Consider the following 25,968-nt stretch of genomic DNA (forward strand, 5'->3'; position numbering starts at 1 on the left):
CTGTTAGGCATCCAAGAAAGAGAATTTGGCGAAAGCGCATTTGCTTTGAAGAATTTCATTCAAAAACACAATTACTTACAGTTAGCAAATTCACCAAAACAGGATCTACTGTTGTGTAATAAGGTTTCTGATACATGAATGTACTACCCATTACCACACATGAGTTGGCACCATAGCAACTTGGAAGCTATTTTGCAATCACAAAAGTAATGTTTGGGGAAAAAGTGCAAATGTTTAAACTTAGAATGCAAATATTTACAACTAGTGGCCTGGTGCACGAAATTCGTGCATATTAAAAGGGAATTAATTCGAGGAAATATTTTAATATTGCTATTTGCCCTTACTGTATAATATAAGTGTCAAGAGATGAAAGAAAATTAGTAAAATGTATATGAAAATCTCCCTCCTGTCAGAGTCTGGGGCACACCATGGGACCCAGAGTCAAGTCCCCGCCCACCCGCACACACCTTGAAATTGCGCGAGACCCAGACCCGGCTGGCCCCACCCCTGTCAAGCCTGGCAGGGCGGGGGGCACAGCCTCAGGTCCCACGGCCCTGTGCGAGGGCATGAGGGCGTGATGACCATTTGCATATTAGCTCTTTATTATATAGGATTTTAAAAGCTCATAAAACCTCAGCAGGGGAAAGGGTTTTAGAGGTCCCATCCAACCTCTTCCCAGGCGGGGATTCTCCTCACCACCTCCATTTGGCACATTTCTAGGGAAGGCATGCTCACAGTCTCCACCACCAACCACTGATACCATTTACAGAGCATTTATAATGTGCCAAGCATTCTAAATACATTAGCTCATTATTTCTCAAATGAAGTAATGACCACAGTGTACAAGAAACACACTTTCTACCTGCAAGCAAAAAAATGAGCTTAAGAAACATGGGGGAAAAACATTTCCCCATTTTCTATTTTTATGCTAAGCAAAATAAGCCAGTCAGAGAAAGACAAGTATCACATGATCTCACTCATAAGTGGAATCTAAGGAACAAAATAAACTGTTGAACAAAATAGATCCAGAGACATAGAAGCATGGAACAGACTGTCGAATCTCAGAGGGAAGGTGGAGTGGGTGGGTGGGAGAGAAGAGATCAACCAAAGCACTTGTATGCATATATGCATAACCCATGGCCACAGAAAATAGGGTGGTGAAGGTCTGGGGTGGGGATGGGCTAGAAGGGTCAATGGGAGGAAAAAGGGGACATATGTAATACTTGCAACAATAAAGACTTTTTAAAAAAAATTTTAAATACATATATTTCATTTTAAAAGTACAAAAATAATTAATTATCTGTGGATTACAGAATTATGGGTAACTTATCTTCTTTATATTTTCTATCTTTGCCTGGTTTCTAAAATAAATTCTTTTCTATGACAAGTATTTATTGCCTTATTTAGGAAATTTTCAAACACATACAAAAGGAGTAAGAATATAATGAACCCCAAGTTCCTACCAACTAAACTCAATCTCAACCACATATGGCCAACCACTTCCCCCTCTCTTCCCAGTGGATTATTTTAAAGCAAATCCCAGGTGTCACATCATTTCATCCAATAAAATACTTCACTAATGTCATTACAAACAACACACAATCCCCAGCCAGCGGGGCTCAGTGGTTGAGTATTGACCTATAAACCAGGAGGTCACAGTTCGATTCCCCATCAGGGCACATGCCTGGGTTGCAATCTCGATCCCCAGTGTGGGGCGTGCAAGAGGCAACCGATCAATGATACTCTCTCATCATTGATGTTTCTATCTCTCTGTCCCTCTCCCTTACTCTGAAATCAATAAAAATATATATTTTAAAAAGAAACACACACACACAACATGAAGCATATCACACCTAAAAAAATTAACAATATTTTTTTTAATAAAAAAAAAAATGTTTTCAGAAAATAAAGTATTAAGGGGGGAAAAGAAGAAAATACTAAACGGCATTACTACTTTAGGTTATGTGACTCGGTGTCACTGAAGAGGTCTGGCTGCATGGCTGACCCTTCAAGGCCATAAGAAAAACTGGCAAAAATGTCTGTTTCTAAGTTATCAACATTTCTGGGGTTTACCTGTTGAGCACTGCTTCCTTGTCTCCCAGACGACTTTTAATTTTACTTGTCAGATAGTCCAAAAACAGCGTCCAGATGTCCAAACAAGAGAAGTAACCTTCATGAGTAGGCTATGGGCAAAAGAAATCCAGACAATGAAATTACTTAAGGCAAATACTCCTTAGGAACTCACCCACCAGTATACTTCTACCAGAGTGTTACAAACGTAAGTCTAGGTTCCCTCAACTTCCTGGTGTCTTTTAGAGGGTCTTCACAATTAGGCCTGTTGAACCTAACGAGACAAGGGTATCAAAGACAGAGAAGCATGGAACAGACTGTCCAATCTCAGAGGGAAGGCGGGGGTGGCAGGATGTGGAAAGAACATAATTGGTGGCAGGATCAGATGTGGAAAGAACACGTCATTAGGGGGATACTAAGTGGGACAAATTGAGTTACAAAATAAGCCGAGCAAACACCTATATTAAAATCTAAGACAGTGGTAAGAAGGACTCTTTCAGATTATCCAATTCAAATCTGTTCATAGAGAAAGAAGCTGAGATCCAAAGATATGATTTATTCAAGCTCAGGGGGAGGAGCAGGGCCTTTTACCTCCGGCAAATGCTCTTTCCAGACATACCATTACAAAACTGAAAATAAATTCCAGTGGCTCCAAAGGTGCCAAGTTTATACATTTGAACATTAGGAAAGCCCTAACCGGTTTGGCTCAGTGGATAGAGAGCATCGGCCTGCGGACTCAAGGGTCCCAGGTTCGATTCCGGTTAAGGGCATGTGCCTTGGTTGTGGGCACATACCCTGTGGGGAGTGTGCAGGAGGCAGCTGATCGATGTTTCTAACTCTCTAATCCCTCTCCCTTCCTCTCTGTAAAAAATCAATAAAGTATATTTAAAAAAACAAAACAAAACATTAGGAAAGACCATTTGCAGTCTTCTTACATAACAGACTGAAAATAAGCTTGTTAAGTCTGACTCTCAGGCATTATCTCATCTGCAGAAGTAGGGGTGTCCAACAGGCTAACAGCATCTCTAACCCAGTGTTGATCAGAACAAAGTGAGGAGAGGAGACAAAGTCTTTGTAGGATCCTAGCGCTGGACCATTTGAGTGATTGCACTGACAAACTCTCTGGAGAGCTTTCAGCTCTATTTCCTACAAAATCCAGGCATTATACTCTCCACCATCTAGTCCTCCCCATACTAGTGCATATTCAGTTTCAACTTGTGGTCCCTCAATCCCTTACATATCCACTCAAATTCTTGCTACCTACAAGAACTCTTTGGTTTTAGTTGTGATTGCTTGATCGAACCACATATTTGTAGCAGGATCAGATGTGGGAAGAAATAATACTATCATCTTGGATCAGTTTTCCTTCCATTTCTGATCCACAAGGAAATCCAGAAGTTTACATGGACATGTATGAAACTTGCCCAAGGAATAACTAATGTTGGTTGGTAGTGTGCAGAGGGAGTTATGTGCCCAGTTGAGTCTGAGACTGAAAACTATAACTTAAAAAACAGCAGACTCCAAGCTCACAACCCGCCAGGCAGCCCTGGCACCTGACGGCTAGAGTTCCATCAGGACCACTGACAAGCCATCCTCAGAAAAAAGAAAGACCGCTTCCTGTCTCCACTTCGGACTTCAAAAAATGCAGGACATGTCCATGACAAGAAATGACGCAGGCGATTAAGCAGGAAAACAACTGATAAGCCACATGGAGATAAGGTGGGCAACTGGCAGGCAGGCACTCGACTTGCCCAGCCAGGAGATGTAGTCTTGTCCTGGCTTTTGGCTTGCTGAGCTTCCCTTAATTAAGTCACCCAGCTATCCTTCTTTGGTTTGAAATACCAGCCCCCTTCAAAGAACACAACTGACCAGATGCACATGGAAGTGTATTAGAGAAAAGCCACCACATAAGTCCAGGTTTTATGGTGTTGTCAAAATACTTTATAATTATACACATCTTACCATGCCTTTGAATTAAAGATGTACTATGTGTGTGAAGACGGGAAAAAAAGGTGGGCAGATAAACCTTTTGTAGGACCTGAAATATTGCCACTCACATCCATATATGCAAGCCCCACTGTGAGACCTTGTGTATAACCCAGATCTGGCCACTGACGATTGCTGTGGGTATAGACTAGTAAGATCATAACAATTATAGGTTGACTGCACTTTTCAGAACCCACACAAGCCCATTTTTTAAATGCACCTGCACTCAGATTTACTTATCAGATTCCAGGGATAATTAATCACTAAAGATCCTGACAAGTTTCTTTAAGAAACTAATGATACCACTCTTATTTGCAAGTGGTGTCTAGTGGTTAGTTGTCATTTGCATTGGTCTATGTGATTTTTTAAAAATATATTTTTATTGATTTCAGAGAGGAAGGGAGACAGAGAGAGAGCTAGAAACATCAATGTTGAGAGAGAATCACTGTTCAGCTGCCTCTTGCACACTGCCCACTAGGGGGGTCGAGCCCGCAACCCAGGCTGACAGGGAATCGAACCATGATCTTCTGGTTCAAAGGTTGACGTTCAACCACTAAGCCACACCCGGCTGGGCTGGTCTATGTTATCTTCACAACAGTCCTGGAAAACTGGACAGATGTATTTTTCTACTTCCCATTTCATAGATAAAGGAGCCAAGGCTCAGAAGTTACCTGCCCAAGGTGACAAGATAAGGAACAGAAACAGAACTAAAATGGGGATCTTGAGACTCTGTTCCAGAGCCCTCCCGACCCCCCAGTCATACTATCTCTGAGAGTTTTAGGAAGAAGGGGCAAAATGAAAAATGCAAGACCAAGAAGGAATTGGTGATGACACAGTAAGAGAAGAAGCAGGAAGACAGAAATCATATGATTATTTGCAGACAGCCCAGGGCCTCAGCAAGGAAAGTGACAGTGGCGGCAAACACCTGGTGAGCACTAGTGGCTGGAGGGACTGCAGCAAGACTCTTAGGTGAGAAAAACAAAGTAGAAAAAGGAAGAGAAGAAAGATACTAACACCATCTTTATCTTATTCTTTATCTATTCTTTCAAAATATGTTTACCAATACCAAACTTTTCATGAATTTATAAACAAAAGGCAAAAATACTGAGTATATCCATAATAACCCTGCAGACAAGAGAAGAGCCATATTTCCCCACTTTACAGTGAACTAAACTATGATGAAGTAAGTTCACACTGTTAGTGAGTAGATGAGAACTTAAAGCTCTCTCTATAGAGCATTTAATTTCTTATTCTTAAATTGTATCCAAAAACCTCCCCAACCACCAGCTCCTGATGCAGGTGTGCCCTGCCATCTCTTCTCCACTCTGCCTCTCCAGCAAAAGGCTGCCCACCCTGTGGTAACTGCACGGAGCACCCTCCAGATTCCCACCCCTCTGCCCAATACTCAGCATCTGCTTCTGCCCAGACCTAGAGGACACCACAGTCCAAGAACCTGCACCCAGAAAGAAAGGTCCTCACTCAGGAGGCCACAGAGCAGAAGGGAGCTCAGCTGACAGAGACCTGCAGGTAAAGGAGGAAGAAGAGGTTGTTGTTTGTTTCATTATCACATGTACTTCTTTTCCCAGCATATAAATATGTGTATGTGTACGTGTATGTGTATGTGTATGTATATGTATATAAAACTACCTTTTTCAGTTCAATGGAGAACTACAATGTAGGATTCTAGTGAAAGAATCATGAAAGATGAACACCGGGAAAGACACTGAAAATGCCCACTGCAGCCGCTCACCTTAGGTAAGGAAACTGAAATCGAAAGAAACGAAATAGACTTTTGCCACGGACACAGACTTAACAGAAACAACCAGAACTCAACAAGAATTTTTTAGTCCAAATCCAAAGAAGTAGTCCTAAGACATGCACACTTGAACACATTCTTCTACATCATATACACTAAAAGATCCCTTTTTACCTTGGGAGCAAAACTTCAGGACATTTTCATTCCATTTTCCCAAACAGACTCCTTCTTTCTGACGTCAGCGCTGGCTCGTTCTCTTTCATTTCTGCTGCACTTGCCCTAGGCCAGTGGTCGGCAAACTGCGGCTCGCGAGCCACATGCACCTCTTTGGCCCCTTGAGGGTGTCTCTTCCACAAAATACCACGTGCGAGTGTGCACATACAGTGCAATTGAAACTTCATGGCCCACGCGCAAAAGTCAGTATTTTGTGGAAGAGCCACACTCAAGGGGCCAAAGAGCCGCATGTGGCTCGCAAGCCGCAGTTTGCCGACCACTGCCCTATGCTATCTATCAAATCCTTCTTTTTCCTGGTCCCCTTTAGGATTTGTCTGGACCCCTCTCAAAACTTTCCCACCTTTGATGTCTCTTTCTCCCTCCCATCCTCACCCTCCTACATTCCATCCCCTCTTCTGTTCCTCCTAAGGCCTGGGGAGCCAGCACTTTTTCCTTCTTGCTCTGCACTCACTGGGCTCTCTGTCAGGCATCTTGACACTTGGAGGTCTGACAGAGTCCAGTGGTGATGGCACCAGTCTACAGTTACTGAACATTACTGAGTTGAACCAATACAGCCTGTGGTTACCCTCCTCCACCTGGGCCCTTCCCTTACCAGGAATGGTTCACCTGACCACTGGGTGCTCTGATGGAGTGCCAAGCACCTCCTTGAGGAAGGCTGGCTTGCACACTAAATCCTAACTCCAAGTTCCCTATCACATACACACACCTCTCCCAGCCTAGACCCCTGCCTCTCCTCTGGCCCCATTAAGCTACATTAGAAGTTTAAACAACCATAAAAGTCTTCTTATAAAATCAGATGCCCTCACCGACAATTTCATCCCTAGTATGTACCAGCAGAAAGAGCTACATGTGTACACCAAAAACTGTGTGCAAAAATGTTCACTGCAACATGATCCCTGGTCACCAAAACTAGAAGCAGCCCAAATTGGCAGAGGAATAGATTTTCAGACAATGACTTACTAAAAGCAATGAAAAAGAACAGCTACTACCACACAGCCCAGATGAATTTCACAAGCATAAAACTAAATGAAAAGGCCAGACAAAACAAATACACTTTGTTTCCCTTAGAAACTAATCTGGGATGTTAAAGGCGGGACTGGGGTTGTTACTTCAGGGAGAAATGAGGGGGAAGTGACTGGGAAGGGACAGGAGGAGATTTCTGGGGGATGCTGTTAATGACTAATGTTCTAATTCTTGAGTTAGGTGCTGGTTACACGGTCTGCACTTTTCTGTATGTGTGTGATACCTCAATAAAAAAAGCTGATTTTAACCACATACACGAATGGGCACAAGGGATAGGGTATGAAGGAAATGTCTATAACTGGGCTGTGGTGATGATGGCACCAGTCTATAGTACCTGACGTCACTACGTTGTCCCATTACAGTGGGTGAATTTAGTAGTATATAAATTTTACCTCAGTAAAGCTGTTAAAATATATACAAATAAAAGTACTGTGTCACTAAAATGTAAACTCAATGGAGGCAAGGACTTTGAAGATTATATATACCTAGCTCCTGAAATATAATAGGAACTCAAAAAATATTTGTTGAAAGGGGTTGGGGATTAGGAGAATGTATGCTTCTCCAACAACACCATAGTGGTTAAGAGAGCACAGACTGGCCCTAACTGGTCTGGCTCAGTGGATGGAGCGTTGGCCTACGGACTGAAAAGTCCCAGGTTCGATCCCGGCCAAGGGCATGTACCTTGGTTGCGGGCACATCCCCAGTAGGAGGTGTGCCAGGAGGAAGCTGATAGATGTTTCTCATCAATGTTTCTAATTCTCTATCCCTCTCCCTTCCTCTCTGTAAAAAATCAATAAAATATATTTTAAAAAAAGAGAGAGAGCACAGACTGTATGGGTTCAAATCCTGGCTCCATTGCTTACTGTATGACCCTGAGCAAGTTATTTTTTGTGCCTCAGTTTCTTTACCTGTTAAGTGAAGATGATAATAATAATACCTACCTCACTGGGTTGTTATGAAGGATAAATGTGTTCATCTTTACATACTAAGCACTACAAAATGTTTGGGAAGTAAAGTCATTCTTTCTCCTGAAAATAACAAAGCAGACTTTGGGGGGGAAAAAGGGATGGGCAATTCTGGTGCATTACCTGATGAAATGTGTACTTAAACAAAAGTGTCAAAAATTCCACCACAGGGAACTGGGAGTAGGACTCAATTCTTCTTAGGTGAACACTCACAAAGAGCCGCAGAAAATCAGTAAACTTCTCGATGTAGCTGAATAAGAGAAGACAAAAGGTGACAATGAGACACGCAGCACATCCTTAAAAGAAAACTCAATCCAAATTTCTTTCAGTAAAGAACTATACATATTTATATTTTCAGTTAAAAATATAAAGGCCTGCAACAATTACCTACAGGTCAGGCAACCCTTCATTCCATTACCACCTGAAACATAGCAGAAAAGCAACTTTAATCCTCAAACACCATCTATGAAGCATTGTATAAGCTAGTGCTCACATTTTCTGAATCGTTAGTGTTATGGCCCAAATAAGTGAAAGGAAATTATTCTAAAAAGTCAATGGGCAGATCATGTGTGTCATTTCAACGTGGCAGGTCTGGAAGGGTGGTTTTCTTTGGTAGGAGGCCAAAATATTAAAATGAATGTGCTAAAAACCAAAACAAGGCTGTATGAAAGGCATGGCATCCAGGCAAGATATAGTCAAGCCTGCCCTGTGTTTAATTAGCATCAGGAGCTAATTAAACACAGCACATCCCAATCCACTCCAAAGTGATTTCAAAAACAAGGGAAGAAGGCTGTCAGAGCTGGAAAAGCCTCGGGACAATTTAATCTGATGCTTCATTTTTCAGAGGCCTGGAGAGATGAAGCGATCGGCCCAAGGTTACTCAGCCAGCTCATGGCAGAATGGGACACCATCCACTCTCAAGTCAGTGCTCTCTTTTCACATCACAGTGAAGCCCCAATCATCTGTATTCCCAAAATCATTTCACAGAAGAGTGTGGGTCACAGCTGCAAGGATAAGAGACTTTTGTTATTAAACACACAGCACATCATCACTCTCACATCTCAGAAACTGTCATTGTAAGCCCCTAAATACCAAAAGGTGATTAGAAAATGAGATGGACATAGCTCCATAAATCACATTTCAGAGAGCAATAACAAAAAGATAAAGACATAACAGGCCTTAGCCAAAAATTAAATAATGGCTAAACCAATTCTGACACTCATAACTGAAAAATCCCATTTTTAAAAAGCGCAGATATATGAAATAATAAAGGGGGAGAAGAAGACTTTGTCTCAGAGGAGCAAAATTAGGCCATAAATAAAATGTCCCATATTGTTCTTGGGACCTATCTGCCCTGAGGATGGCCCACTGGTCTTCCTGCACACATATGTAAACTTCTTTGCAGCTTTAATACCATTCATTTGTTTGATAAGGATCATGGGGCCAAATTCTTGAAAAACAGTAAGGCACTGAAATCAACTGTTTCTAGGGTTCGAAAAGGACAAGGAGACTTCTCTCTGATGCCTTTAATCACTAATCCAGAATGAGCAGGAACTCCTCATTCCTCGCTCTGCTTATTACATTGTATTTTTACAGGGATTTTCAAAGTCACCAACCTGTTTACTGCTCTTTAGAAAGATTCACTCAATTCCCTAGCACCCGTAAAAGAACAAAGAGAAGTCATGGGTAAAATAATCACGCAATCTCAATTTTATTATAATCACCAACTCAAATTTTTAAAGGATGCAAACAAGGCTGTTCAGCTGCTAAAACTACAAATTTTATTTCACCTCATTTTCTTTCCCTTGCCCACCTTCTGGTACAGGTGCTAATGAGCAGTAGGAAGTTAGGGGAAAGGCAGTGGAGAAAGAGAAGCGAAGGACCTGGTTAAGTGGCACCTAAACAACGGAGAATGGACTTAGCTGCTTAGAATTAGTGGTAGGGACCCGAGAGCCAGGAAGCAAGCACACAGTATTGTTTATGTCACCTTTCTGCTTCCAGGCACCTCTCAGCTTTCACAGGGCAATAGGAAGCATAGAATTAAAATATAAAACCAAGAGCATAAAAGTTACATGTAACAAAATCAGTACAAAGATAATCCATGACAACATTTCTATACCACGCGAAGATAAGCCACAACAAACATTATGCTACAAGTAAAAGTCAAAATCACTGATATTTTATGCTTGATACAAGCAGTTAGATTTTAACATGAAAATACAGCCTTTCTTAACACAAGCCAGAAAAAATATAAAATAGTGTTTGAATACTCATACCTTTGAATTTATATACAAAGCTATTTCCAAATAATAAATAAAACATATTACCATACCATTTTCTGAATTTTTCTGTGATTATACAGAGAAATTTTATACAAAGCTTGCTTACCATGAAGCAAACCCATTTTTTAAATTTTAAAATTGCTTAATTTAAAAAGCACTAAAATTGTCTTAACTTTAGGCACTTTGCATTGTTAATTATTTTAAGGAAAAGGAAATGGATTAACTCTGCATAGCTTAATAATAAAAAACAAGCCAAGGAAAATTAATTAAAATATTAACTTTGGCTGCCAGGCAATCTATACGTATTTACTAATTCAACACAATTTATCTGCTTGGAAGTTTCTGAACAGTCAACATGATGCTGTTAATATAAGTTTCAATTTCCCCTCTTGTTTTCATCCCGCAGTAGCATCATATTAATGAAAGTTGTAAGACAGAGAAATGACATTGTCTACAAGGGAAATAAATGAGGCCATGCCTCAGAGTACTGTGACGGAATCCTCTTTTAGGCACTTAGGAAAGGCGAGATTATTTTAGACTCCATTCAAAAGGACAATAACAAACAAACACAGGTATGCCCACATTAGCCTGTGCCCACACCAACATCTCTCCCTTCTTTCAGGAAAACTTGCCATCTGTGAAACTGACAATATGACAACATTCCTATACACTGGCTGATGTCCACTTGGGAAAAGTCAAAAAGTAAAAACTGACAAGCCACACCAAGTGAGAAAGGAGATTGTAACTCCTGTACCTCCACGGACCTCCTCTCCTGTCCTTGGCTACGCATGAGCAGCAGTCTCGGTTCCTGCACCACCTCAGACCTGCAGGCAAATAGTGAGGAAGAGGGGGGAAGGCGGGTGGAAGGGAGGACAGGAGATGGATGGGGGAAAAGACAGCAAGCCTACACAATTCACAATCACTTTTCAAACTCACCTCATTTCCCTTAACCACCCTAGCCCTTCCAGCTAAGCCTAGACTTACTGGTACACACCTACCTTTCTGTTCCTGTCCAGGAGCCCAAAATTCTGAAACCAAAGAGGATTACAGACACCATGCAGAACACTGTGATAACCAGTCAAGGCCCTCTCGCAGGGCACGCTGACTTCACACCTGTTTTCATTACCTCTCATCAAGTTCTTCTAGCCTGCTCTTGACCGTGTGGGCATTGTTATCCTTGGTGATTTTCTGCAGGAGGTAGAAAGTCTGCTGGAACATACGCAGTAAGTACTCCTCAAATTCCATAGGCACACAGTTCTTGGACATGAGTTCATTGATGCAGGACATGGCCAGGACCCCAAGCCGGCCGCGTTCCTGACCCAACACACAGTTCTGACTGCTGCCGTTAACTGATGCCATCTTTCTGGCCCGGATGTCACAGCCAAAGCGCGCAAAGTGGAAGATGGTAGTAAGGAGGGATGGGGTGATGCTGGCAGACAGAGGAATCCAACTGAAGAGATGGGCCAGGCACTCCAAGGCCAGGGAACAGATATACTCACTCTCCACATCGAGGATGGGGATTGGCTGATTCAACAGTTTGGCTGAACTAGGACTCTGCAACAGGTTACTCAGTAAGTCACCTGAAAATACAAAAGGCTTTTAAAAAGATCTATGCTATCAAATCTCTTACAAACCAACTTAAGTAATTCTTCAAACAAACAAACAAAAGCAAGCATTACTCTAAATCAGGAGTTCTCAAAGTTTGGTCCAGGGACCCATGAATGTTTAAAATAATGCTGCTCTTCTCAGTAAATGTTTTTTTATTTGTTCTGGAAAACATATTTATTTTTTATTAAAATATATCTGGTTTATATATAATGAGTTTATCAGTTATTTTTAATGAACTGATAAAAATTGTAAATTTTCTGTTTTAGTATCAATAGATATAACTCACAAAGCTTTCTGAGGACTTCAATAATTTTAAGAGTAAAGGAGTCCCTAAAGAGTTAGGGTGGGAAAAATGGGTAAAAGAAGCCAAAAGGTACAAATTTCCAGTTATAAAATAAATGAGCCCTGAAGATGTAGTGTGCAGCATGGTGATTACAGCTGACAATACTGTATTGCCTATGTGAAAGTTGCTAAGAGATATCTTAAAGTTCTCATCTCAAAAAAAAAAAAAAAAAAATTATGGATGTTATCTTATTATGGTGATCATTTCACAATATATACATATATCAAATCATTATGTTGTACACCTAAAACTAACAATGTTATAGATACCAATTATATCTCAATTTTAAATAAAAAGAGTAAAGTGGCCCAGAGACCAAAAATGTGAGAATTACTGGGCTAGGCCAGGTAGGTCTGTGGATCTGCACCATCAGCATCTCTGGGAACTTATCAGAAAGTATAAATTATCAAGCGCCACCCTACACACACCTACTGATGTAGAACCAGAAGGAATAGAACCCAGTACAAGCTCTCTAGGTGAGTCTTATATTTGCTTAATTTTTGAGAAGCACTGGACTAATAAAATCATGTAAAATGAAATGAGGGGGATCTATAAAAAGATTTTGGAAAAGACAGAAGAAAAGTATTCAGAACTGTAAGAAGAATATTTTCCTGAAGATGTGACTACATAAAATAAAAGGACTTATTCTGCCCTTCCCAAGAGTGATAAAGAGTAATCAATATTAAAAACTTTAGGATTAAGGAAGAAATGTAGGCAGAAGAAACACATATACAAAGAAGAAAACACCCAATTCAGACTCCTCCACAGTAATATTCGAAGCCAGAAAACAGTGATGCAGTGTCTCCAAGTTCTGGGGCAAAGAATGACTTAACCTAAAGTTCTCCTTTGAGTATAAAGGAAGATGACATTTTCTCAAACATGCGAAAACTCAGATAATAAATATACTGCCCATAAGTTCTCCTTGAGAGGATACTGAACAATGAAAACTTGCATATAAAGTGATAAAAGTAAAGAATTAAGGAATTGAGAAGTGTGGCAAAGTGACTAACGCAAGCCCTGAATTAAATATAGAATCAAGACTAAACAAACACTGGAGTTTTAGAAGGGTGCACTAACTCTCTCATCTTTCACAAGCAAGTCTAAATATATGGCCTAAAATTAAAACATGTACTAAGAAACTAGTTTTTGTGCCCTGACTGGGAACTGAAGCCACAACCTTTTGGTGTACTGGACCAGCCAGGCAAATCTATTTTTCTTAACCTTAAAAGTATCTTTTTGCTCTAGCTGGTTTGGCTCAGTAAGTAGAGTGTCGGCCTTTGGACTGAAGAGTCCTGGTTTCAATTCCGGTCAAGGGCACATGCTTGGGTTGTGGGCTCAAACCCCAGTAGGGGGCGTGCAGGAGGCAGCCGGATCAGTGATTCTCTCACATCACTGATGTTTCTATCTCTCTCTCCCCTCTCCCTTCCTCTCTGAAATCAATAAAAATATTTTTATTTTTAAAAATTATCTTTTACAAACTAATATTCCTTGTGGAAAAAGCATCTCAAGGTCAGCAATTCCTTCCATTTAATACCTGTTAAATTCCAACTAAAATTCATTTTTTATGTGTGTGTGGTTTTTTTAAAAATATATTTTATTGATTTTTTTACAGAGAGTAAGGGAGAGGGATAGAGTTAGAAACATCGATGAGAGAGAAACATCAATCAGCTGCCTCCTGCACACTCCCTCCCACGCCCACAGTCTCAATTTATTTTGCTTTTTCTCAAATACTAAAATTCAAGACTTCAAAAAAAATTTAATAGTGTCTAAGAGACAACTTTCAAGAAATACACACCATGTTTTTAGGTTTTATTTATATGGAAATGTCAAATTAGTTCATATTTTATTTTCCCTAACCTCATACACAAAACCTAGGCAAGACACAAAGAGCAAACATTATTTTTTATTTATATTATTTGATATTCCCCAACCTGGGCTCCAAAAATTAAGTCTATCAAAGTATAAACTGAGTTTTAGCTTGGAATGTACCTGAACAAAGCCAACTAAAACACAAATATATTGGTAGTGGAAAAGCATCACAGAAAAACAAGTTTTTCTGGAATATGCCTGATGCTGTTAACTTTAACTGGATGGTAAGTAAGCTAGGATTCAACTATCTAAAAACAAATCTAATTCAAAAGAACTAATCTTTGCAAACCATTATTTAAGTGAAATGACACATTTTAAGATTAGCTAAATTGCAGGACACTCCAAGGAATATATTCATCAAATCAAATCTCTGTATCATTTGCAATTTTTTCTTCAGTCATTCAAATATCGCAAAATATAAATCTGGTAAGTCACCTCAAACATTCATTCACCTTGAAAATGAAGGTTTGCCACAAAGTACAAACAAAGTTCAATTTTCTGTGGGCTTTTAATATATTCTAGGCCTCTGTAATAGATTTTAATCTAAGAAGTATGATAAATAACTCCAAACATGTTTTTTTTACTTTTTTTTAATCCTCACTGAGAATATTTTTTCCATTGATTTTTCAGAGTGAAAGGGAGGGGGGAGGAAGGGGAGAGAGGGGAGAGAGGGAGAAAGGGAGAGAGAGGGAGGGAGGGAGGGAGGGAGAGAAACATCGATGCGAGAGAGACACATCAACTGGTTGCCTCCCACACTCGCCCTGACCCGGGCTAGGGGATTGAACCTGCAACCAAGGTAGATGCCCTTGACCTGGCATCAAACCCACAATCCTTTGGCCTGTGGGCCAACGCTGTAACCACTGAGCAAAACTGACCAGGGCATTTTTTTTAGTGTTTACTTTTATTTATTTATTTTTTTTATTGGTTTTAGAGAGAGGGAGGAAGGGAGGAAGGAAGGGAGGGAAGGAAACATCAATCAGTTGGGTTGTCTCCTGCATGCGCCCCAACCAGGGATCGAACCCACAGCCTGGATATGTGCCTTGACAGGGAAGTGAACCTATCACCAATGATGCTCCAACCAACTGAGCCACACGGGCCAGTAAACTCTGAACAGTCCCCAAAATTTCATGATATATTTTCAATTATCTAGTAACTGCAAGAATTTCAACTTCCACATATTAACAAAAGGTTACGTGAAACAGCATGGGCTTAGAGATGTCTGATTTCAACATCACATTTCCTTGGGGTAGAGGAGAAAGATGTGGAAATATTTCTCATTAGCCACAGCAACCTTTACAGTAGAGGAAGAAATATGTGCCAATTCACAGGATGCACTCTACTTGAAAAGCATTTGTGATTACTTAGTGTAAACAAAAGCATTTAGAAACTAAAAGTTCCAGCTCAGACGCAATTTCCTCTTTCCACCCATCCTTGAAAGTAGCCATTTTTAGGTGAACTGCACCCTGACTTTTGAAACAGCTATTAGTGTAACTGTAGACAATAACTAACTACAGTAAACTATTTCATGACCACTGCAAATATGCCCATGCTTTATCAAATTATTCTGACCTGATGTCAAGTCAAAGCTGATTACCACACACTGGTCTTCATGAGCCCAGTGGGGAAGAAAGCACTCGCACGTACCCGTCCCCTCCTTCCGCCTCTGCCACAAACAGCGACGCCTGCAGAACTACAAAGCCGACCCATCAGGCCCCATGCATGAGCCACACAGCCATGATAAGTGAGAAAAAGGGAAAAACAAACCAGGAGGATCAGAGATATAAGCTGAAGGGGATGGAAGTGGGTGACAGAAGATCAAAGGTGCCATCTTCCTGATGGGCAAGGAAGAAACAAAACATGTCATTCTAAGTAGTATACTAGGAAGTAAGAGTGAGTACTTAAGAGGAACTAAGAAAGCTACTCAGAAAACATGGACAAAAAGGCCAAAAATAGACTAATGAAGGGTCAGCATCTGGATCTGGCATAAATAAGCAGTTGCTACCCTGCTGAGACCCTCCACTGTACTTAAAAAGAACACCATGTGGTGGGCAGACCATACCACTTTCTCCTGAGGTTGGGGATGGTGGCGGGGTGGCGGCAGTAACGCTGTGTTTGTCCCAGACAGACTCCAAGATACCTATACCAAGAAAGGGAAACTGAGATTAAGAGAAAAATAAAGTCCAACATGTGCAAATCAGATTTAGAAAAACACTTTATTGACATCTTTGATCAAACATCAATATCTAAACATCCCTCTCACCCGTATGTGTAACTACTTCTTGGACAGCACCACTTGGATATTCCAAACTCAATTTACCTTCCCGCCACAAGCCTGCCTCCTCTTATCTTCCTCACCCACTAAATCCACACAATCTCCGCATCTGGCCTCTGTTCTCCCATCTCACCTCACCCCCAACGCACACACCAGGCTTCATCACGCTGCGCTACTTGCTGTCCCTTCCACTTGTCCTTCCCTTTCTCAACCTCTGACCTGCTCCCTCCCCCACAATCCCAACTTGACCTTTACACCAGACTAACGGCTACCTCTCTGGCCCTCAGAATTCCACTCAGCTCATCTCCTCCAAGGAGTCTTCCTGTCTGTTAGGTTTTGCCTGCACATAAAACACACCTCTACTATAACTCTTAATGCAGTTTTTTAACTGTCTTCCTACCCTAATGAAGTAAACATTACTAGAGGGCAGGGACTGTGTTTCATTCCTCTTTGTTTCTCCTTATAGAACCTGGTATCTATTATGATCACAAAAGTTTCTGAAAATATTTTGTTCCCAAAATATTTAATATTATGGGATGGATAAACTTTGAAAATATCATGCTAAGTAAAAGAAGCCAGACACAAAAGGTCACATATTGTATGATTCCATTTTATGCAAAGTCCAATTAGAAAAATCCATAGAGACAGACAGTGGGTTGAGGGAAGAAGCATTGTAAATGTTCTGGAATGTCCCATATAGTGTGATAGCTACACAAAGTGGAACATAAAGATATCAGACACAGTCCCTAACTCTAGAAATTTAACATTTAGTCAGGGATGGCAATAAGTGCTTTGAATGAAAGCTCTGAGGGTTTGGTTTCTGCCTAGAAATCTGGGGAGGGATGTGGGCAAATAACAAGATTACTTTTGATCAAGCATCCTTATAACCAACTTTAAGAGCCCACTGCATGCTAAGCACCTTTGTAACACATACAAAAGAAAAAAGTTCCTAGGCATCCAAGAGACCTGGGTAGAGAAGCTGAAGACAACACTAGATTTCCAAGCAAGCCCAGGCTCCTGGCACCTCTCAGCCTGCACCTCCTAACAAGCAGGCCCACCGGCAGCACAGTGGTCACCGCCCTCCTGACTCAAGGTGCTCCACTGTCTTCCTCCCTCCTGTCTCACTTGGCAGTTTGCTTTCGGTTTAGTCTTACTCTCCACTGTCATGGGGCTCCAATCAAACAGAAAAGATGGCAAAGAAAATGCTACATACAAACACAACCTAACACACATGGTGCTGTTACACACTTTGTCTGTCTCACTTCTCCCACACAGAATTTGAAATTTTCTATCTTCCTACTCCTCCAACTTCTCCTGATTTTAAGTACAAATTATTTTCAATAGGGTGTTCGCCACCCACTTTACTTAGGATACAGTAATCAGCATTTCAATCCCATTCCGATGGCCTGGTCTATACCTCATTCATCACAGTAAGAGTGAGCACCAATCACTGGAAGACTTTAAGAAAAGTGGGTCAGAAACATTTTTTGAGTCTACCAAGTGCGAGACACTGGACTGGTGCTGGGAATATAGCACCACCTTCTTTCTGTTTTGATGCTCAGATTCAGTAACAGCTAAAACAACTGCTCAAATATACTGAGAGCCAAGGCCTGAGCTCTGGTCCTCTGAAGGCAGGCCTCTGACATTGGGCACCACCTGTGCTCACCTGTCAGTAGGCCAAGCACTGTCTGCACCTGGTCCAGCAGCAGCTTCCGCAACTCCTCTTTCCGAGCCACACTGAGGTCCTCACGGGGACATGCCAGCTCTTCTGAAGTTGTTTTCAACATGATCAGCCCAAGGGGGGTTGTCACAGGGGACTGAATCAACTGCCAGGAAAAGGTAAGTTCTGAGAAAACTGTTTAAGGTCTGAGTAATAATAAACCTGCAAAGTACCCCTGTGTGTTTAATCATACATAAATAGGTTGCATAAATCAAAGGTTTAGAAAAATGACCTAAGAGCACACTTATGTCGTTTTTTTAACCATTCAAAATATATTCTCATCTTATTTTAAATAAAAAATGCTAATATCATAAACTTAAAAATGACAACAATGCTCCCTTACACCTAACATGACGATTTTTATACATGTCTAGATTTTAAACACAGCCTTGGTTACTTTGTCCAAATTTATTAGTTATTAACACATATGTACACCAACTTGTGATACCTTTTTAACATTCAAGTGTTAAGTCAACTTTACATTTCTAAACTTTGTATGCTTCATGCAAGTTCAAGATTAAACACGTGGCAGGCAGAAACACTGCATATATACCATTACACTAAGAATACAGCTATAACTTCACAAATACTATGCAGCAAGTCACTTTTTCTAGCACCTACAATATCCACTGTACCATAATAAAGTTTCCTTAAACATGAAACAGAAAAAAGGAAACACCTTCAATAGCATAGCACTACTTATCTCTTTCTAATCAATTTCACAAAATTCAAAGCATTACTATTGCATTTTTTTAGTTTCCAGAATTGGTAAAAGAAAATGAGTTGCCACTAAAATTCTTTGTTTGGCTATATGCTACAATCTATAAAAGGGCAAACAACTTAAGGAATACTTGACCATTTTCTTAAATCATAATTAACTTTAAATGTAGTTCATACTCTGATACAAATAAATACTTTACTCAATCAACAAAATATCAGCCTTAGTGAAGAGAAGGACAGGATGAACTGCACACAGATAGAATGTATATTCCCCACTTCAAGAAATCTAGGGCAGACTTCCAGTCAAGATGGCAGCGTCAGTAAACACCATATTCGCATCGTCCCACAACCATATCAAAACTACAACTAAACTACAGAACCTTCATTCAGAACCACCTGAAATCTAGCTGAATGGAAGTCCTACAATTAAGGATTCAAAGAAGAAGCCACATCAAGACTGGTAGGAGAAGGGGTGAAGACGTAGACGGGCTGGTCATACAGATGTGGTGGATAAAAATCAGAAGGGCTATCTCAGCTGTGGAGCAAGGAGTCCCAACCCCACAGCAGGCCTAGGCTTCTAGTGCTGGGAAGAGAAGTCCCCCTAACTTCTAGCTATACAAACCAGGGGAAATTAAGACTGAGTGAGACAGAGGCTGCTGGAGTCCCAGGCAGTTCCTCTTAAAGGGCCTGCACGTGGACTTACTCTCACTCTTTCTGCACTCCAGCACTGGGGCAGCAGCTGGAAAGACACCAGGGACATAAGGGGAGGAACGGAAGCATCTGGCATCGGGCAAGAGGTAGGGGGACAGCTTTCCCGCAGACACAGAGCTGGCAGAGGTCATTGTTCCTCTGATGCTCAATGAACTTAGGGGAAGAGTACATGAACTTAGAGAGAACTTCAATAGCATAAAAAAGGACATGGAAACCATAAAAAAGGACAGTGAGAAATGAAGGATACACTAACTGAAATTAAGAATAAGTTACAGGGAATTGACAATAGAGTAGATGAAACCAAGAATCAAATCAGCAATTTGGAATACAAGGAAGCAAAAAACACCTAATCAGAACAGCAAAAAGAATCCAAAAACCTAGCCGGGCGCGGTGGCGTGCGCCTGCAGTCCCAGCTACTCGGGAGGCTGAGGCTGGAGGATCGCTTGAGCCCAGGAGTTCTGGGCTGTAGTGCACTATGCTGATCGGGTGTCTGGTGACCTCCTGGGAGCGGGGGGCCACCAGGTTGCCTAAGGAGGGGTGAACCGACCCAGGTCGGAGACGGAGCAGGTCAAAGCTCCCGTGCTGATCAGTAGTGGGATCGTGCCTGTGAATAGCCACTGCACTCCAGCCTGGGCAACATAGCGAGACCCTGTCTCTTAGGAAAAAAAAAAAATCCAAAAAACTAGTATAGAAGATAGTATAAGGAGTCTCTGAGACAACTTCAAGCATACCAACATTGACATCATGGGAGTGCCAGAAGAAGAAGAGAGAGAGCAAGAAATTGAAAACCTACTTTTAAAAATGACAGAAGGAAATAGACATAAAAGTCCAGGAAGTGCAGAGCATCCCAAACAAGATGAACCCAAAGAGGCCCACACCAAAATACACCATAATTAAAATGCAAAAGGTTAAAGACAAAAAGAGTATCTTGTTCTGGCCAGTGGTTAGAGTGTTGGCCCACGCAAACCGAAGGGTCATGGTTGGATTCCCCATCAGGGGCACAAACCTGGGTTGCAAGTTCACTCCCTGGCATGGTCGGGGCACATGCGGGAGGAAACCAATCAATGTGTATCTCTTACATCAATGTTTCTCTCTCTTTGTCTCTCTCTCCCTTCCCTCTCCCTCTTCCTTTCCCTCTCCTTTTCCCTCTCTCACCCTCCCTCCCTTTCACTATCTCTAAAAATCAGTGAGGAAAAGATATCCTCGGGTGAGGATTCAAGGAAATTTTTAAAGAAATTAAAAGCAGCAAGAGCAGAACAGTTAGTTACCTACAAGAGAGCTCCCATAATTCTGTCAGTTGATTCCTCAACAGAAATTTTGCAGGACAGAAGGGAATTGCAAGAAATATTCAAAGTGATGAAAAGCAAGGACTTACAACCAAGATTACTCTTACCCAGCAAAGCTATCATTTAGAATCAAAGGACAGATAGCTTCCCAAACAAGGAAAAGCTAATGGACTTAATCACCACCAAACCAGTATTATATGAAATGTTAAAGGGTCTTCTTTAAGAAGAATAAGAAAAAAAAAAGATCAAAAATATGATCAATAAAATAGAAATAAATACATGTCTATCCACAAATGAATGTACAAATTGCCGAAACCGGTTTGGCTCAGTGGATAGCGTGTCGGCCTGCGGACTGAAGGGTCCCGGGTTCGACTCCGGTCAAGGGCATGTACCTTGGTTGCGGGCATATCCCCAGTGGGAGATGTGCAGGAGACAGCTGATCGATGTTTCTCTCTCATCGATGTTTCTAACTCTCTATCTCTCTCCCTTCCTCTCTGTAAAAAATCAATAGAATATATTTAAAAAAAAAAAAAAGTACAAATTGGTTGTTACAGAATAGTCATGGGGATGTAAAGTACAGCATAGGGAATATAATCAATAATATTCTAATAATTATGTATGGTGACGGATACAAGATTTATCAGGATGATCGCTTAGTTATATAATGTCTAATCACTGGGTGTACACTTGAAATTAATATAATATTGTACATCAACTGAATAATAAAAATGATTTAAAGAAAGAAATATAGGGCACTTTCCTTTGCCTTGAAAACAACTCTTCCCTTTGCAGACCAAGGAAAAGCACTCAAATTATGGAAACTTTGATAAATTCAACTGCTCTCAGGAACAGCATTATGTAAAACCAGTAGCAATTAATGACATATTAAAAATGCTCTCTAGTCCTGGCCAGTGTGGCTCAGGTGGTTGGGTGTCGTCCTGTGCACCACAAGGCTGTCGGTTCTATTCCTAATAGGAGCACATGCCCAGGTTTCAGGCTTGATCCCCAACAGAGGGCATGTAGGAGGTAGCCGATAGGTATTTCATTTTTACATAGATATTTCTCTCCCCCTTCCTCTCTCTCTAAAAATCAATTTAAAAACCCTTTTTAAAAAAGTATACTGTCGGAAGGCCAGGGGATTGTCAAGGGTGGGGGGAAAAAAGGAGACATATGTAATGCCCTTTGTAATACTTTAAGCAATAAAACTAAAAAAAAAAAAAAGTATACTGTCAACCATTTTGTTTTTTTAATGCTCTCTATTGGTGACAGCTGGAAACTAGACTTGTGGTAGCGAGCATGCAGTAGAGTATACAGATAGCAAGTTGTAATGTTGTCAACCTGAAATTTATGTGATTAAACCAATGTTACCTCAGCTTTTTAATAAGCTCTCTATTAAATCAGTTCTCTTGAATGCTAAAACTTCAAGTACATCCTCCAAGTTTTCTCTTCATTTTCCGCAAGTTTAGACTATTTCTAACACCAACTTAAATTCAGATAATGCAGTGGTGAGTTGGGGGACAGAAAATCCTCATCTAACAATTTTTCATCCAATAAAGTAGAACTGACCCTTCGTAAGCACCTCTTTCCATTTGGGTTATTCTTCTGTATTTTACAAGATTTCCATTATTTCCCCCTTTCACTTCTTTCTTTTTTTCTCTCGTGTCTCTATTTTCCCTCAAAACTTCAACCTTACTCTTTCAGCTGGGAATGACTTGTACAACCAAAATTCCATTTGGCAATACACTTTTCTATAGATATGAAATGCTTCTGTGCTCCCTAGAAATAAATCCCTACAATATGGAAAATGTTATCTTAAAGTCCTCCTTTTTTCATCATTGAAAGAAGGGAAGACAGGCAAGAAACAGGATGAAAATGAAAGTTATTCGTTACTTGAAAGAACAATCGGGGAGAAAAGGCAATTCTTTTCCTATGCTGCTTGCTCCTAAACTATCTGGCCCAGCACAGTGGCCACAGATCCAGCTCCACAGATTTCAGGAACCTGAAGAATAGACTAGAAAGGTGTAGTATGTATGCTAGTGCATGGCAGGGATGGGGGAGAGGTTCAGGGAGGTTGTCAGTAAGTTTTGACTATAACTACTTCTTTCTCAGTTGCCTAGAAAGGGTACAACCAATGCAGTGAACTGCAAGTATACTCTGGGGCCCTGAATCAACTCCTCCCTAATCACTGGGTGTACACCTGAAATTAATATAATATTGTATGTCAACTGAAAAATAAAAATGATGGTGGCATAAATTGCATAGATGTTTCAGCCAACTGTCAGAATTTTAAAAGAATTTTTTTTTTAATTTAAAAACTATGCAACCCAGACTGCAAGCAGACCATGATGGAACTGAGTCCAAAAAACCTTTCAGATGGCTTAATCAAAGAATCATGTAATGATGAAGTTGATTCCAGAACCAATTTGGTCTTGTTTACCAATACCTGAAGAAAAGGTGCACTTTATTATCATTATTAGAAATGTCAGCAATTGAGCACCAATCATTCTTGACATGGTTTTCATGCCACTGACTGGTTCTCATGGATAAATAAGCAGCAGAGAATAAAACTTGAAAAGATTTTAAAGCTCACTTAGTCCAAAATACTAAAATGATGAAAAAAATAGAACCAGAGGCATGAAAACATGGAACAGACTGTCGAATCTCAGAGGGAAGGGGGGAGGAGGGGGCAAGAAGAGATTAACCAAAAACTTATATGCATATATGCATTACCTATGGACACAGACAAAAGGGAGTTGAAGGCCTGGGGCAGGGAGGGAATCAGGTTGAAGGAGGCAAAGGGAAACATCTGTAATACTCTCAACAATAAAGTTTTTCAAAAAAAAATAAATAAATAAAGAAGTAAAATGTTTCCAGCAGTATCACATGATTCAGTTGAACATCATAAAGAATTTAAAAAGTCCTAGCTAGTTTGGCTCAGTGAATACAGCACCGGTCTGCGGACTGAAGGGTCCTGGGTTCAATTCCAGTAAGAGTACATGCCCAGCCCTAACCAGTTGGCTCAGTGGACAGAGCATCGGCCTGCGGACTGAAAGGTCCCAGGTTTGATTCCAGTCAAGGGCATGTACCTTGGTTGCGGGCACATCCCCAGTAGGAGGTGTGCAGGAGGCAGCTGATCGATGTTTCTCTCTCATCGATGTTTCTAACTCTCTATCCCTCTCCCTTCCTCTCTGTAAAAAATCAATAAAATATACTTTTTAAAAAAGAGTACATATCCAGGTTACAGGCTCAATCCCTAGTAGGGGGCGTGCAAGAGGCAGCCTATCAATGATTCTCTCTCATCATTAACGTTTCTATCTCTCTATTCCTCTCCCTTCCTCTCTGAAATCAATAAAAATATATTTAAAATAAATAAACGAATATTAATTAAATGTTTCCAGCTGTATCACATGATTCAGATGAATATCAGCTCCCTCTTGGCTTAGGTCCCCTCTAGTTATTCCCTGATGACTTCCAATCCTGACATGTATGTAGTAAGACCTCTTTCCTGAACCCCAGATCCACATTTCCTAATGTCTCACAAGATATATACTGAAGGAACAAACAAATTTTAAGTGTCTATTCTCCCAAACTAAATTTATCATCTACCAAAATTCATTCCTTTGTTCTTCATCCCTGGCCTGGAAAATTTGCTACTTAAGCCTGAAATCTGGAAAACATCCTAGATTCCTCCCTTCCTTGACCCTCACCACCCACTGACCAAAGCTTTTTTACTCTGTCTCCTAAGTGCCTCGCCTCTATCCAGGCAGGCCTCTCTGCTTGGCTCAGATTCTCCTTGTCTCACTCAGACTTGGCAAACAGCAGCCTTACTGGCCACCTTCACTGCAGCCCCTCTGCAATCCACACTCCACACGATTGCTAAAGTTATCACTCCAACATAAAAATGTGCCATTTTCTCCCTTCTCCAAACTCGTCACTGAGCCAGGCCCGTCCTGGGCTGGCCCCTGCCCATCAATCTATCCTCTTACGCTGAACACTACCTCTCATCTCACCACCAGCAACAAGGTACTTCAGCACCTTGAATCTAAATGCTATGCCGCCACTGCACTCTGCACATACTTCCACTACAGTAATTGCCATATTGTTGGATAATTACTGTTAGCACAGCTATCTCCCTATCAAATTATGGCTCTGAAGGCCTCATCCTTGCACTCCAATACCTGGCACAGTACCTAACAGGCTTTTAAATATTTGCTGAACAAAATTTCACAAGAGGTTAACAAAGCAATTGGGTTTCCCACACCCTTCTCCACTGCACCTCTCAACAATACAAAACTAAGTGAATTTATCACTACTGTAGCTCCAAAATGCTAATCTTAAAACTCCTCTTTAAGAAAGGAAATAATCATTTCTACAAACAAAGTATATACAAGATAAAGTTTCCTCAGATACGTCCTTACCTGTAAAATGTTAGTAAAAAAGTCATGATAGAACATGGGCCAATCCTGACGGCCAATATCAACAATAACTTTGCAGAGCTTGTTGCGGACAAAGTAAGGGAAGGTTTTGTGGTGAGCCAGAAGGAGCTTGGGTAGGCAGCTACGGATTTCCATCTTATCCTGAGAGGGGACGCCAAGCCACATTTTATTGATCAGATTCTGAAAAACAAATATACATCCTGAAGTTAGCCATCTATACAGAAAAATAACTGATTTTCATCCAATGGTTAGCTGTATCACCTCAAACGAGCAATCCTGATTGTAAACAAAGGTTTGGAGCAATGCAATGTTGCAATAAGAGTGATAAAAATATTCAAATCCTATAAAACAACAATTCCATTCCTGGAAAGATCTGCTAAATAATTTAATGGAAATAAAAAAGCTGTATGTGTAAAAACTATCTATTTCATGGCTGTCTCTAACGGCTACCACAAAATAATGACAGAAACAACTTATGTTCAAAAACAGAAGAATGGCTTGGTGAACAATGGTATAACCACTTACAGAAATATTATATAAAGACAAGGGAGGGACCATACTATAAAGTGGCATGAGCAATATGATTATTATAATTGGTTTTTTTTAAAGTGTATATAGAAAGCAAAAATGGGAAGCGAGTTGATTAAATGAAAATTTTTGTGCTTAGGATGAGAATATTCTGGGTAT

The 25,968-nt window shown here is 40.7% G+C and overlaps 1 protein-coding gene across 5 annotated transcripts in view; it reads right to left on the bottom strand.

The window, feature by feature from the left end:
• Positions 1 to 25,968, bottom strand: part of XPO6 (exportin 6) — a 131,155-nt gene that overhangs the window by 59,855 nt on the left and 45,332 nt on the right. For 3 of the 5 annotated variants that reach the window (XM_036303152.1, XM_036303149.1, XM_036303150.1), the window contains exons 4-9: positions 25,264 to 25,461; positions 18,075 to 18,234; positions 16,196 to 16,273; positions 11,443 to 11,896; positions 8,158 to 8,284; positions 2,074 to 2,183 (exon numbers count right to left, since the gene is read on the bottom strand). In XM_036303152.1, coding sequence (XP_036159045.1) covers positions 2,074 to 2,183; positions 8,158 to 8,284; positions 11,443 to 11,896; positions 16,196 to 16,273; positions 18,075 to 18,234; positions 25,264 to 25,461 — 1,127 coding nt within the window. Of the gene's footprint in view, positions 1 to 2,073; positions 2,184 to 8,157; positions 8,285 to 8,421; positions 8,456 to 10,021; positions 10,047 to 11,070; positions 11,141 to 11,314; positions 11,345 to 11,442; positions 11,897 to 16,195; positions 16,274 to 18,074; positions 18,235 to 25,263; positions 25,462 to 25,968 lie in introns of all 5 variants that reach the window. The other 2 variants (XM_036303147.1, XM_036303148.1) reach the window with 1 other exon arrangement.

Source organism: Myotis myotis, unplaced genomic scaffold (assembly GCF_014108235.1).
Source record: "Myotis myotis isolate mMyoMyo1 unplaced genomic scaffold, mMyoMyo1.p scaffold_m19_p_35, whole genome shotgun sequence".
Taxonomy (NCBI): Eukaryota; Metazoa; Chordata; class Mammalia; order Chiroptera; family Vespertilionidae; genus Myotis; species Myotis myotis.